The sequence below is a fragment of the Nannobrachium achirus genome, assembly GCF_963921795.1.
Source record: "Nannobrachium achirus genome assembly, chromosome: 9".
In the NCBI taxonomy this organism is placed as follows: Eukaryota; Metazoa; Chordata; class Actinopteri; order Myctophiformes; family Myctophidae; genus Nannobrachium; species Nannobrachium achirus.
The window spans coordinates 39,300,638-39,315,257 of NC_137818.1; the positions used below are offsets into that span (position 1 = coordinate 39,300,638).

The window sequence follows — 14,620 nt, forward strand, 5'->3', positions numbered from 1 at the left end:
ATCATGACTTGAAGTAAAATGTGGGCTAGAGCCTCCACTAATAGGAGCACTTTCTACTTTTAGTCTTTAAGTACATTTTTAAACCAATACTTTTGACCTTCAAGTACATTTTGAATTCCGGATTTTTACTTGTAACAGAGTATTTCTACATTGCAGTATTGATACTTTAGAGTAGGCCTACTTTTTCCACCACTGGTGTTGTTCTCCTCTGCTAGACTACTTGTAGGCCTACTAACAACTCAGTAGTTTGTGATTGCCCATCTTTCCAGTAGGTGGCAGTGTGAAATGTTTCATTGCGGCGAACGGTATCAGAAGTAGAAGAGCTCCATTTTGATTGGCGGAAGACATTTCATCAACAAAGAAAGATGGCTGAAGTAATAGAGCTCCAGAAGCTTAAGGTTTGTAAGATTAGATTTGTCTAGTTTTTTAAATAACACTCGAGTTGTTCCAGGATGAAAATGACGTTATGCCTATCGTTATTCACCGTGCAAAAAACCGTAATGCAATCAAGTCAATAAATGCTGGGTTACGGATAAATAGACGGACGCGCGTGTTCATGGCGCTTGTTCGGCTAATGTGGCTACAGCTAACATACAGTATTTGTTTGTGCATATTTATTCTAAATGCTGTGAATGTATATCTTTGTTGTGAGGTACAACGTATCAGTTGATGAAAACTACCCCCTTATCTTCTTCCGTTTGTGGCAGATACTTTCTTTTACGAGTTAATTTTAACGCTAAACTAAGAAAGGTCGAACACCTTAGCTCTCTCGGCTTTGAATGGATACACCCGGTGAGGGTTTATTGATTGATTGAATACTTTATTAGGAATAGTACAGTACAGTTCAGATACAACTCAATTCAATAAATGACATAGTGTGATAATATGACTATGTATTCACTTGTCTGAGATGAAAACGAATTCATGAATTAATGTTGAATGATTTTAGTAGGTTTTAGCTTCCAGGTTCCTACCAGGTTACTGATTAACCATCTCTCTGTTTGTCTCCCCACAGCTTGCTGAGCTGAGGCAGGAGTGTGAGGCCAGGGGTCTGGACAGTAAGGGAAACAAAGGGGAACTCATTGCCCGACTTCAAGCCTATTTGGAGGAGCATGGTGAGGCAAAATACTCGTCCCCATAGTTTGCAGTGATTATTATGTTTGTGTTCTCTTTCCAACTTCTATTAATTTGGACTAAAATACCTACCTTCTGTTTTGTTTTACTTTTTAATTCCCAAACAGACGAAGACGTGGATGTAGATGAGGTTTTGGCAGAAGACGCAGAGGTACATTTCCTATGCACTGGACATATTTTCATTATTTGTTCCTTTCTGTTCTAGTGTGCTCTTTGACAAATTGTGACTAATGACATGTAATCTTGACTTAAGGACTTTGCTAAAGCTGAAGGTGCTGCCGCCATTAAAACCGACAAGGAGGTTCCTGAATCTGATAATAGTGAGACGTGAGTAGTTGTGTATTATTATTCTGTCTAGGGTTGTAATGGTATACCATTTTAAGATTGAAGATATGAGTGGTATCAAGCAACCATGGTTCTGAATTGTAAGTCTTTCCCTCTAATGCGTGCCCAGGGTATAAATTTGCCAATGGCCTAAATGTCTTTGTGTAAATGTTACAATGCTAATGAGTTTCCGATTCAGTTCAATAATAAATAAATACAAATTATACCCATACATTACAAATATTTTACTTTTTTGGTTGGTTTTCAATGGGCCATTGTGGCTTTATTTATCTTTTCTTTTTTGTTTCCCTCAGGCCTGATGACAAGAAAGTGGTGAAAATAGCTCCTCCAGTATCTTCCAGTGAGGTATTAATATATTATTTTTTTGTTTTTAAAATATATTAACTCCATCTGATTGTGATACCACAAAGTTGTAGCTGGTCTTCCTAGGGTCTTGTGCATTTATTTGAGTGTTTGACAATCAACCTTTTAATATTTCAAAGCAGGGCTCCGTCAAATGTTTGTATGGTTTTGGACTTTCTGTAGCATACATTTGTCGTATTTATTCTCATAGCCTCTGTGTTAGATTACATCCAGTCATGTTTATTCTGATCATTTAACCATATGGGTACCACTCTGGTATGATACATTCGTACGTTTCTAAAAGATCAGCAATAGCAATTTGTTCTTGCAATTTCAACGCATGCTCATTGCTCCTACTGAATGTCAACTTTAACTTCTATGTTCAGAGATTGCTGAAAAGAGCTGAGCGTTTCAACATGCCTGCAACAGCTGAAAGCAAGAAGGCTGTTCGTGCTGCAAGGTCAGTTCGCTGTGCTATTGTGTTGACATATGAGCCCTCTCTGCATTTTAATGAAGTTACATTTATATCCCTTGCTGAAATTAATGCACTCTCATGTGTGTAGGTTCGGGTTACCCGCCGATGCTAAAAGTCCTTCTCCAGGTATGTGAATCAAACATTTGTTATCCTTATAGCATAACCTTTGACTGTACTACCTGTACTGTTAACAAACGTGCCAATAAAGTATTCATTCATTCAATCTTCTTTCTCTCCCTCACAGGTGTCCTTGCAAACAGTAAATCTGCTGTAAGTTTTTTTTTTTTGATTCGTTCTTTAAACTTAGTTGCTGTTTTTTTTTTCTTTCTTATTTTATACAGTAATGAAGAGATAACGGTGTTTAATGATGTGTTCGCCCTTTGTCTTTTGAAGGTGAATATAGATCAGCTGAAGAAGAGAGCAGAAAGATTTGGCAGCAATGTTTCTTCGACTGCACAAAAGGTAACTAAATGCATAGACACAAGAGGTTTATGTTTAGATAACAGTGGGAAAATATTATTGATACAATATGATTTAGATGTCCAGTGGCATTTTTGTATAGCTTTGTATAGGAAAAGAGAGTGAAAGTATTGGGAGAATTGCAGTCTGTAGACTTGTGTACTTGTTGAAAGTCACACAAGACTGCAGTTTTTACCTTTTTTGTGTAACAAGATAAGAACTGGATGAAAAGAGTCAGTTGATACCAATGATTGGCCATAGAAGGTGGTAGGGTAGTGTGTAAGTATGCTGTCTTTAATTGTATTGTCAAAATGATCAGCCATTTTCATGCTACTTCTGTGTTTTCCAGGTCGAAGAGGACGAGAAGCTGAAGAAAAGGAAGGAGAGGTTTGGAATCTTGACAGGCGCTGCTGCAGTTGGTGCAGGAGATACCGAGGTAGCTTTCTCTTTCTTTTCACACCCTCCAATAGATTAGGTCAAAGTGAAGTAAATTTATACCATAGTCCATGGGTCCTCAACAGGGGGTCCGGGACCCCTAGGGGGTCCTCAGAGTTACTACAGGGGGTCCTCCAAATCTTTGAGTGATAGAAACATTTTCTATATTAACCACTTGAACCCTAGCGTCCATATTCTGAGAACTTTAGCCAAAAATAGCAGATCTACAAGCTCTTGAATGTATGGAGGTGCCATGCCTTTGGTTGTCTTGCAGGCCGACAACATTGTTTTATAGAAACCAGGAGCCAAGGGAGGGACAGCATTCTGGATCATTGTTAACTTGTAGACCAGGTCTTTTTGGCAAGTTTATATGCCCACAGTGGAATATAAAATTAAGCTTAACACTTAAGTTTCTAATCAAGACAGTATTGTAATTTTAAATGTGTTAGTGATGGCTGGACCTCGTATGCTTATGGAATTCATGTCCGCAATGAGAGTGACATATTGTTGTTTTTGTCCTCCCCTCCCCCCCCCCTCCCCTCCCCTCCCCTCCCACAGGCAAAGAAAATGAAGCGAGCTGAAAGATTTGGAAAAGACTGAGTGTAATTAACTTGTTAGATTTTATTGCTTTTGTTTTGAAACATTTTCATCACTGTATTCTGCTTCATTTATCTGTCCATTTTTGTAACATTTTTGTGATGTAAAATAAATTGTTTTCAGATTTTCACTTCTTTGCTATCCTGTTTAAATATATACCGGTATTTGTCTGCATAGTGTATACTATTAATTTGGTATAGCCCACCCCGTAAGGCTTGGTATAGTTGGTGTTTGAAAAAAAAAAAAAAGAAGAAATCACAGTACCATTTTATCAAGAGGATTTGCACTCAGGAATAGCTGGACAAATCTGCACAGGGAAATGAAAACAATTGTTGTGCTTAAACCATAATGACTCCAGAGGACCTTTTAAGCGGCCAGTTGTATTATGAAATGTGGTACTAGAGGGCAGGTGAGTAACTTACTGGGTCTGCTAGGTCTGGGTGTAAAGCAGCACATGACTGAAAAAGCATTTGTGCTCAGCAAACCTACTTTGGGTGAATAAAGGTAAAAAAGAATTTATTTACATACTTGAAATTCAAAATGTGTCAGTGATGCTATGGGATTACTTACAGTATCATCCACTGTCCACCCAGCTCAATGGCCTTGTGGTTTGTGTGCCCTGTGACTGGGAGTTCGGAGTTCAATCCCCAGGTGAGTTATACCAAAGACTATTAAAAATGGTCAGTGGCGTAAAGCAGTGTTTCTCATTGATACACGCTTCTCAAATGGGGGGTACGCGGGGGTACTGCAGGGGGTACGTGAGAAAAACTAGAAAATGGCATACACATGCAATATGTATTTTAATATGGTTAATGATGAAACATTGACAGATTTTTTGTGAACCTGCTCATCTGTAAATTGTTAAATTACATCAATAACTTGACTAGTACAACTGTTATTGAATTGAAAGATGTTTATTTGCCATTATGCTGTTTTTTTTTTAATCGAACTGGCGATGCCAGCAGGCATCATAGCCTAGTATGTGGTATGCGCCTTGACCACTAGGCCAGCGGGCGCTACTGATGTCAATATTTTTAAGCAAAATCCCGTAGTCAGGGGAAGGGGGTACTTGGCTTCAGAAGTCAGTACTATAAGGGGTACTGTGCCAAAAAAGAATGAGAACGACTGACGTAAAGTAACTAAGTACATTTACTCAAGTACAGGTACTTTTACTTCTACCCACTATTTCTCAGAGTCAGTGAAATATTGTAAATTTACTCCATTACAATTATATGAAAACTTTTGATTATACGAAGAAGAAAAAAAGAAAACAATTATATGAAAACAAGTTTGAAATAAATAAAATAATTCAAACTTGTTGCTAGTCAGTGGTTCTCAAACTTAAGCCCTAAATTATTAATTGGCTGTAGACCCCCATTTGAAAATAATATAGGTGACACAAAATTATTCCAAACGTTTTCAAGATTCTATGACAATAGCAGATCAACATGCTCATGGTCCCAGGGCCCCACTTTGAGAACAACCTGTAGGTTTGTGATGCATTGTGAGCTTGTAGATCTGCCATTTTCAAAAACAATCTTGAAAAAAATTGAAAGCTCTGTTATATTTTTGAAACATTTTTATTGAATACTTTAATAGTCAAAACAGCACGTGGTGCAGTCATACATGGGCTAAAATGATAACACAAAAAAAGTCCTAGGGACTTGTTTCCATTGTGGTCCTATGTATTCAATGAATCAACAGCATAAAATATTATGCAGTAAATGAGTTAACACAAATCTTGCATGGGGGTCCACAGATAAATATTAATATGATATATAATATGAAACATATTAATTTGGGAGTCCTTGACATGAAAACGTTTTAGAAACACCAGTGGTATATAATGCATCAAACTGGTCTGGTACTGTGGAGAGCCAGGTAATCTGCTGGAAGAGTTGGGACTGGAGTCTAGTGTGAAGGGTGTGAATTTGTGGTGCTAGGGTGACACCTGCTGGTCACATGATGGGACAACAAGCGTTTCCTACTAGTGGACGTCACGTCCTGTGACGCGCGACATTTTTAAACTATCGTCCTTCTCAGTAATGGCGGCTTCGTTTCCTTCTCTTTCTGCAAGCAACAATAACAACAAATGGTACTACACCCGACAGGAGATCGAGAACAGCCCGTCCCGCCGTGCGGGGCTCGACCCTGACAAGGAGCTGTCCTACAGACAGCAAGCCGCCAACCTGCTGCAGGACATGGGACAACGACTCAATGTGTATCTTTTTACGTCTCAGCCTCAGCTGCTGGCCAGCGTTAGCCTGCTGGCTAACTGGTTAGCTTCACATGAAGCCGGTTGTTGTTTTCACTGAATGCCGTCGCTGGTGTACGTTCATGTCGCTTTGTCTTGGTTTCGCTCGTTGTTTTTCAGCATTACATTTGTGTTGTTGAGGTTAGACCGTGTGGCTCGTGTTGTCTGAATGGTGAGCTTGAGGTTGTTTGCTTGCTGCAGTGCCAAGCGGCCCAGTTCACGCTACGCCACGAAGGCCTCTCTGCTGTTCCCGGGTGGACTGGCCTGTGGGTTAGCATCGGTTAGCATTAGCCGTCGAGAGCGTAGTACTAGCGGCATTTGTTGTAGCAGTAGTTGTTGTGGTTAGATTCAGACCGGTATTGTAACATAACACACTTAGAAATCGCACTGTCTTGCACTGTAGCAAATAATGTAATGTCAATGGCTGGTTGTCCTCTAACGTGGCATCGTAGTGAGCTGCCACTTAAGGCATTGGTTCTCAAGGGGGTCCTTGAGGGAGTTCCAGAGGGTCCCCAGCTAAACGATAGTTAGGAACCAAATGGACCCTTATGGGTCTGTAACTCAAGAGTGTACACTTTGAGTCAAATTAACATTGATTTTACAATGTGAATTGGGGTCTCAGAGATAGAAATATCATTACATGGGGCCCGTTGTCTCTAATGCATGTCAAACTGGGGGTCCTTGAAATTAAAATGGTTTGGAATCACTGCTAGAGCCTTAAAAATCTTCTCTTATGGGGGTCCCTGCCCTGGCATAAAAACAGTTTGAGAACCACTTAAACAGTTACAGTAGTTGTGGATTCAGACTGGTCTTGTAACGCAACGCATGGTTGCCAGACGTCTTGCACTGTATGTTAATGAATGGTTGTCCTCTAACGTGGCAAGTAGTGAGAGCTGCCACTCTTAACTTTTACGTTTCAAGGTCTTCCCTTAACTCTGGCAGTCTACAAATGGACCCATTTGTATACTGTCAGTCAATTTAGAGTAGTAGACCCTCAAAGGAACCTAGAGAATCCCTGAAATCCACACACAGCACTCACTGATACAAGTCAGGACAGGAGGAACCATATGTTGTTGTCTCTCTCCCTGTAGCTCTTATACAGGACCAGGGCTCTACCAGTGTTGCCAACTCTCGTGAGAGAAATAAAAATCAACCCTGCCAAAACAAGCCCAATAATTTGGCCATATTTTCCTTATAACATGCCTATCATTATCACTATGTAGGTCTATAATTTATGTTTTGGTTATTTATTATTATATTACACAACATAAATTGGCCAGGGCTTCTAAGTAGAGATACCAGACCGATTCTGTCACTCTATCTGATTCACACTCCCCCAAACTTATAGAGAATTAGTCAAAAGAAATCTTTTGGCCTCGTTTTTAAGACGAGGCCAAAAACCCACAAACACATTTTTTCCTGCAACTCTGAAAATAAAATATAAAAATAAAAAACAAGTCAAAAGTTGTGGGAAATAGCCATTAGCTAACATGGCAACTCTGGACTGGACTTATTTCCACATTATTTACTCTGAGATTGTAACGCTTATGGGTCTGTTTGGTTATATTGTTGTATAAGATGCAGATAAATGAACACTAAAGACTCTTGCATACCATGGCCCTTAACTACTCTTTAACAGGTCCCAACTTACGATAAATACTGCCATCGTATACATGCATCGATTCTATATGGTGCAGTCATTCACCCGGTTTCACAGAAATGTAAGTTTGAATGTTGTGCCTCGTCTGTTCCTATAAACATCAAATAACACAATTGTAATGGCCCCAGCGAGCTTACCTGTCTGTCTCATACCAGGTCATTGCTCCTGCCACGCTTTTCCTTGCTGCAAAAGTCGAGGAGCAGCCTCGTAAGCTGGAACACGTTATAAAGGTGACACACGCATGCCTCAATCCTCAAGATCCATCACCTGATGTACGCAGTGATGTGAGTATCCAGCTTTGGTGAACTGAACTGAAACAGTTTGTAGCCAGTCTGTATAACCTGGCATCATACAATATTCAGTGTTTGTTTGATATTTTTGCATTAATCAACAGTAATCAGGCAATTAACCCTTGTTTTTGTATGAGTGTTTACATATTGCTGTGGATCCCATATTATTAATGAGGTATATATTTTTTCTCCTGGAATATATCTTTTGCAAACTGAACTGTACTCTATTACTACTTTTAGTTGCCGCAAAGCCTACACATTCCCTGGGGGTTCCTCTTCCTCAATGTTAACTATTATATTTAACATTCTGTGGAACTGAATCACTTGGGAGTGAGCGCCTGCTTGATCATTAAGGTGTATTTTGAGCTAGGGGGCGACTAGCTTATCTATGCGGAGGCTTTTGCTCTCTCATGAGGTAAAGCTGCTTGAAAGAAAAGCAGGAGGCAGTGTGAGACATGAGGCGATAGAGCAAAACGAGAGAGAAAATGCCTCCTAGTGAGTAACCTGCCTGTCCTCTCAACCTCAGGCTTACCTGCAACAAGCCCAAGACCTGGTCATTCTTGAGAGCATAATACTCCAGACCTTGGGTAAGTTAACTTGGGATAGAAGATTTTGCGTCCCTTGATTACCCCCAGACTAGAGAACTGCTTAAAGAACCCGTATTAACCCATTTTATTCTTTTCCACAGACAATTCATATGCAGGGAGCTCACATTCAAGCTCTGACACACAGCATTTGATTCGTATTTTGTCATGTTAACTTTACATTACTGTCATTTCATTTCACAGTCCCAATATCTCTTTTCCATCCATTTGTTCAAGAAAAGGATTTTAACATGTATGCAGATGGTTGAGCATGTTAGCGATCATCACAAAATTGTCAAATCAGTCCTCCCTCTATACTTTTAACCTTCACTTTTGTTTGTCCAGGATGTTAGCCGAAGCACTTGTGTAGTGTACTCCATATCATTTGACTTTGAAATTTCTAATTTCGTTTAAGTTAAACATGGGATTTGTTTTCAGGTTTTCAGGGACTTTGGCTCGTTATTTACTGATGGAATGGAAATACTTGATGCAATGATGGAAATCTGGTTCCATTAAATTAATGCTACATGTATTAGTTGAGCTTCTGCGTTTCTTTTTTGTTGATTGAACCTTCTCTTTCTCTCTCTCGCCTGTTCCCTTTATTGCAGCTTTTGAAATCACCATTGACCATCCACATACTCATGTTGTCAAGTGCACACAACTTGTCAGAGGTAAAGATGCCAACAGGCACCCTTTTATTCGATTGAATTAGTCCATACTCAGTGATGCGTGCATCCCAACTACATCCATTTCTTGATGTTTTTTCCATTATCATTATTATGGCTCGTCATTTATCTTGATATTATTTCAACATGACACATCAGATGAACATTTCTGTGAAATGCTACAGGCTAGCTGATATTGTTTCCCACTTCCCATGGTCTGCTTATCCCGCATTAAGCCAAGTTCAAATACCTTTGGACTTGACAAAATACTAATAAACAGCTTACATTTGGGGAAATACATCTGCTTTGTCAGTCCCTGCCTGTGCCAATGCTCAATACCCAATGCCCATGTGCAATTTCAGATCGATTGACCAACCCATTGAAGAGAAAATTGGATGCAGACAGACACACAGAGTTTTCTCAAATTAATAGTAGGAGACTTCAAAATTAAAATGGGTTTACTTGAAACAATGCAAATGAGATTTTAATCACTTTGACTATTTATTTCAATTCATTCCAGCGAGTAAGGATTTGGCACAAACGTCATACTTCATGGCCACCAACAGGTATTTTCAGTTCTATGGACAAATTACCAGTAATCATTTTTAGATCTATGTTCAGTGGCTTGAATGGTCTGAAAAGTCTTTCTCTTCTGCCCTCCTCCTTCTGCCGTTACCTGGGACGTAACCTACTGTATAGCCTGCACTTGACTACGTTCTGCTTGCAGTATAGTCCACCTGTTGTGGCGTGTGTGTGCATCCATCTGGCCTGCAAATGGTCCAACTGGGAGATCCCCGTCTCCACGGACAGCAAACACTGGTGGGAGTATGTGGAACCCACGGTTACCTTGGAGCTACTTGATGGTATGTGTTTGGAATAGCCCAATGTCTTTTGGTCACTGAAATACTTTGTGGATGTGTACTTGTAACTTTGAGAGGTGCTTACTAATAGTGGTCAAATCAATAAAAGAAAAGGGAGCCACACAATCTGGAACTTTCTGGTAAAATGTAATTACATGTAGGTTACTTACTGCAAAGCGTAGTTTACATGGCTCTCGCTTTATTTTTTATTGAAATGCTTTAAGAAATCTTTTTGATGCTTGCAAACTTTACAACTTAGGTCTTCTGTTACAATTTAGAGAGGAAGCTGAAAAGTGTGGTGCTCAGTTGACAAAAACATCAACCATCCTCAGCTAATTTTATTGCCATTGTTTGCCAACTCCCACAGAACTCACACATGAATTCCTGCAGATTCTGGAGAAAACACCCAGCCGGTTAAAACGGATTCGTAACTGGAAGGTAAACACAGATTTTCCCCTTTATTCCATTTCTACACTTGAGCCCCAAGAAGCACAGCTTAGGCAACTTGATTTGTTTATATGATAAAGTAGAGATTCCTTATTCTATCCACTTTGATTGTCTGTCTCTTACCTTCCAGGCTGCGGGACAGACGGCTAAAGGGAAATCCAAAGTCCCGGAGGAGGGAGACCAGACAGACACCATGATGAGCATGATCTCCATGGCGTCATCGGAGAGCACCATGGCAGGTCTGATGAGCCTCTCTGGTCCTTCTGCTTCCTCCTCTTCCTCATCCACGGGCGACAAAGACGACAAAGGCGCCCAGCCTTGGCATCCAGGCGGGAAAGGATCGGGCGGCTCTGAGCAGCAGCCCAGCCAGGAGGTCCATGCTCCGGCTAAGGTGTCTCTGAGTGAGTACCGTGCCAAGAACGCCGACGTGCTGGCCGCCCAGAAGAGGAAGCTTGAGAACCTGGAGGCCAGCGTGAAGAGGGAGTACGCCAATGCTGCCCAAGCTCTCATCGGTCAACAGCAGCGGAAGGAGAAGCAGCATCACCACCAGCAGCAGTCGGGATCCACGTCCGACATGAACAACCCCTCGCCCATCATTCTCAAGATCCCGCTGGAGAAGGAGAGGCATGAGCGCAGCTCTCTGAAGATGCGGTTCCCGGTGCCTGGAGGAGGCGGCAGCGGAGGAGGCAGCAAAGCCCAGGATCAGGACATTAAAGTTCGAATTCGGGTGCCTGAGAAGCAAAGGGGGAGTGCAGGAGACGAGGGCAAGAGCAGGGACAAGCACAGGGAACGGTCGAACCATCACCACCACCACCATCACCACCACCACCATTCGTCCTCGAGTGGTGCCTCACTCTCCTCTTCCTCCTCGCATAAACACTCATCTGGTACTAGTGGCGCATTGGGGAGTAGCAAAAAAGCCCCCACTGACTCCTCCCGAATGAGCTCTTCCTCTTCCTCCTCATCTTCGTCTTCAGTTTCTCGGAAAAGAACCCACTCTCAAGACCCTGCGTCTAGCTCCCACCTCCCCCCCAAACTCGGCAAGTCTTCTAGGAACGCCTACCAGCTGCCCCCCCTGTCTGCCACTGCCCCTGGGCATGCCCTTGGTCATGGCGCCGACATCCTACCCGCCCTTGGCCTTCCCCACCACCAGGGGAGCTACCCTCACTCCAAAGGGGACAAAGCTGACACTAACGGACACAATGTGACGGCTGGCGGCCAGTCAAATGAGTACCAGGACACTTTTGACATGTTGAACTCACTGCTTAGTGCCCAGGGGGTTCAGCCCTCACAACCGCCCATGTTTGACTACAGATCCCAGTATGGTGAATACAGATACACTGGCGCTTCCCGAGGGAGTGCTTCCAGACCCCCACCCCTGCCTTCTGAACCCCCTCCCCCATTACCCCCGTTACCCAAATGATCTGCTCGTCCAGCATGGGATGTGTTAACGTACATTGTTCTTGCCGTCACGAACAGGAAACCTATCAAATCAGTTTTTGAACGGTGACTTTTGGGCTCCCTTCTATTTCATGTTTGTTAATGTGTTGTGAGTTTCAGTTTGACAGCAGAGAAATGTACTTCTGATATTTCAGTATGCTTTTTAAACTTTTTTCTGTGTGTGTTCAGATCTCTCTTGGGGCAATAATGGGAGGCTTTAAAAGCTTGCAAAAAAAATGGAGGAAGAAAGAAAAAAATATTTATGGGAAAAAGTGTACATACTATTTTTGATGTTATAATTTTTGTATCTCGTCAACTCAACTGAAATGTGATGATGGGACCTGGCGTTTTTGCCATCACTGTTTTAAAGGATGTCAGATATTGTCTTCAACATGTAGAGGAAACAAACTTATTTGCATTACCTAAAGTCTTGCTAGCGATTGTCTTTTATAATGTTTTTATAGTACACTATTTATTATTAGAATTGAATGCTTTTGAGGAGCACTCTCCTCTTAAAAGAAACAAAAGGCCTCCCCTCTGCCGTGTCCTTTTTAGGCGGAAGGTATTATTTTTTAACTGTACAGATTAGTTTCAGAATGCATGTCCCCAAAGCCATGTCTGTTTGTTTTTTTTGTTTTTTTTTAATACCGTAGCCTCAGAAGCATAGGTAGTAACCCCCTCACACTCCCTATGCTGAGTTTGTCAATACTTGGTTTTGTAATTACCTGCATTATTTGATAAACAATTGTATAAAGATTGTAAAATGTTTAAAACAAACAAAATATTTTTACATTTTGTTATGAATAGTAAAAAAAAAAAGAAATCATGTAAATTAAGATAAGAAACTTGTACGTTTGATTTTAGATTTTAAATGTTGCAGTCATTGTTTTAAATGGTTGTATAAAAACATGTGAATATACAAATAATTACACTAATGGACAAAGTTTATACCAAGGATGTACGTCTATGATTCATAAAGCATATCTACAGGGTATGGTCACAATAAAGGAACTGCCAGCATAAAGTCCTGCCACATTGAAGGTAATCTTCTCTGGAATTAAATTAATACCTGGGAGGGTCATATAGATTCCAATCACTAACACTGATTTGGAGTTGTATTTGAGTTTTTCTCCCTTTTTTGGAGGGTGGGGGGAGGTCACTTAAAAAAAAGTATATAGGCTTTATTCATTTTCCCTCAGTGGTGTCTCCCATGATGATCATAACTATGAGAGCTGAGAATATAGTCCATATGCTATAGCGCTGTCCATAGATTTTGCCCCCTGCCTGTCTTAAAATCTAGCCAGAATGAACCCAGGCCATCTTTATAATTGCGTTTCCTTCATATTGACCATACCCTGCACATAGTATCATAGTATTCTACATGATATTCACAGTGCACATATGACTTATAAAGAAAATGATAAGCCAGCTTGTTTTTGGTTGTTTTGAACCAAATTAATTGTGTTGTTTCCATTGCTGTCTGTTTGTATGATAGTCATTAATTTATACACTTCCTTTTGGGAGTTTTGGTTTGTAAACTATACTGTACACCTGTGTTCATCCTCGTTTGTTTTAATCACGTTGAGACGGTCTTATTACACCGCTCTCATTGCAAATGCAAGCTTGATGGAGGTCTAGTCTAGCTACAGATGTGTCCAGTGGATTAATCCATGACACCGGTCCATACAAATATATTTGCTCATGCTAAGTGTTTTAGTTACATCAATCAAACATGGTAAAAATGAACTTTTCCAGCGTACCTCCAGCTCAGGGCGTTGGCTCTGAAAACTGCCTAATTTCATAGGAATTAAATTTACATTTTTTAAAATGTACTCCAAGTTAAATCGTGAAAGAAGCTGTGTGTAAGCAGAATTATTGGATATCTTCTGTACATTTGGATCATGTAACGTTGTATATGAACTTGATTGTATAGCATTATGACTCGACATACTTTGTTTTCTTTCCTCCAGATTGATTTAATGATGCCCCCCAGTTAAAAAAAACAATTCTGTTTCGTTGGAGGTTCACAGTAATACATTATTAATACACCAGAGAAAACACAGTAATGTGATTTTTAAATGGCCCGTTAATATATAACATGTTTGCGGATGACTCTGCTCAGGTTAGCAGAGATATGTTTTTGGTCTGTTTTGGTTGTTTTCACTGAGGAACATTTGGACAAAACTGAGTGCACTGAATCTTTATCCCGGTTAGACAGAATAACCGGGATAATATATGTGTGTTGTATCATTACCATGTAATTTGATTGCTAAACTTCCAACTTGAGTATTAACAGTATTTGGCCTTCGCAAGTCAGGAATTGTTGCAAAAATAAACCTGATAAAAATATAAGACTCATGCAACCTAACAATGCAAATTAATATTGCTGCACCTCTGCAAATTTCTTAATTTGTCATGTCTTGGTGTTTAGTGTAGTGACACTCAGGTCTGGAATTGAATCATTTGGGATCTTGTTTTGAGTTAAAGGTCTCCATTGTTACTTGTGAACACTGTTCATTTTGATATGTGGTTGATATAATCCTATGTCAATAAATAGTTTAAGGAAAGCATCTGTGTCACTTGAACCATTATTTTATACTTAGTTATACAAGCTCATAGCGTGTCACTGAGTG

General features: G+C 40.5%; 2 protein-coding genes across 2 annotated transcripts; both read left to right on the forward strand.

Moving 5' to 3' along the window:
- The first annotated feature begins 352 nt into the window (after positions 1-352).
- On the forward strand, positions 353-3,920 carry sarnp (SAP domain containing ribonucleoprotein). The gene is made up of 11 exons (XM_080733581.1): positions 353-398; positions 1,016-1,115; positions 1,242-1,285; positions 1,388-1,461; positions 1,773-1,824; positions 2,208-2,281; positions 2,385-2,422; positions 2,541-2,566; positions 2,690-2,758; positions 3,105-3,191; positions 3,749-3,920. Exons 1-11 carry the CDS (start codon positions 366-368, stop codon positions 3,788-3,790), a joined length of 639 nt encoding a protein of 212 aa, XP_080589707.1. The 5' UTR covers positions 353-365; the 3' UTR covers positions 3,791-3,920.
- A 1,912-nt stretch (positions 3,921-5,832) lies between these two features.
- ccnt1 (cyclin T1) lies at positions 5,833-14,446 on the forward strand (the record flags this gene model as incomplete). The annotated part of the gene is made up of 10 exons (XM_080734003.1): positions 5,833-6,008; positions 7,681-7,762; positions 7,857-7,985; positions 8,518-8,578; positions 9,184-9,246; positions 9,603-9,671; positions 9,761-9,806; positions 9,940-10,103; positions 10,468-10,538; positions 10,678-14,446. 10 exons carry the CDS (start codon positions 5,833-5,835, stop codon positions 11,968-11,970), a joined length of 2,154 nt encoding a protein of 717 aa, XP_080590129.1. The 3' UTR covers positions 11,971-14,446.
- Between the last annotated feature and the right edge of the window lie 174 nt (positions 14,447-14,620).

Coding starts and splice junctions, on each gene's coding strand:
- sarnp (XM_080733581.1), top strand. CDS start 366: ATGGCTGAAGTAATAGAGCTCCAGAAGCTTAAG. Junction 1,286..1,387: donor TTTTGGCAGAAGACGCAGAG/GTACATTTCCTA, acceptor TCTTGACTTAAG/GACTTTGCTAAAGCTGAAGG. Junction 2,423..2,540: donor TGCTAAAAGTCCTTCTCCAG/GTATGTGAATCA, acceptor TCTCCCTCACAG/GTGTCCTTGCAAACAGTAAA.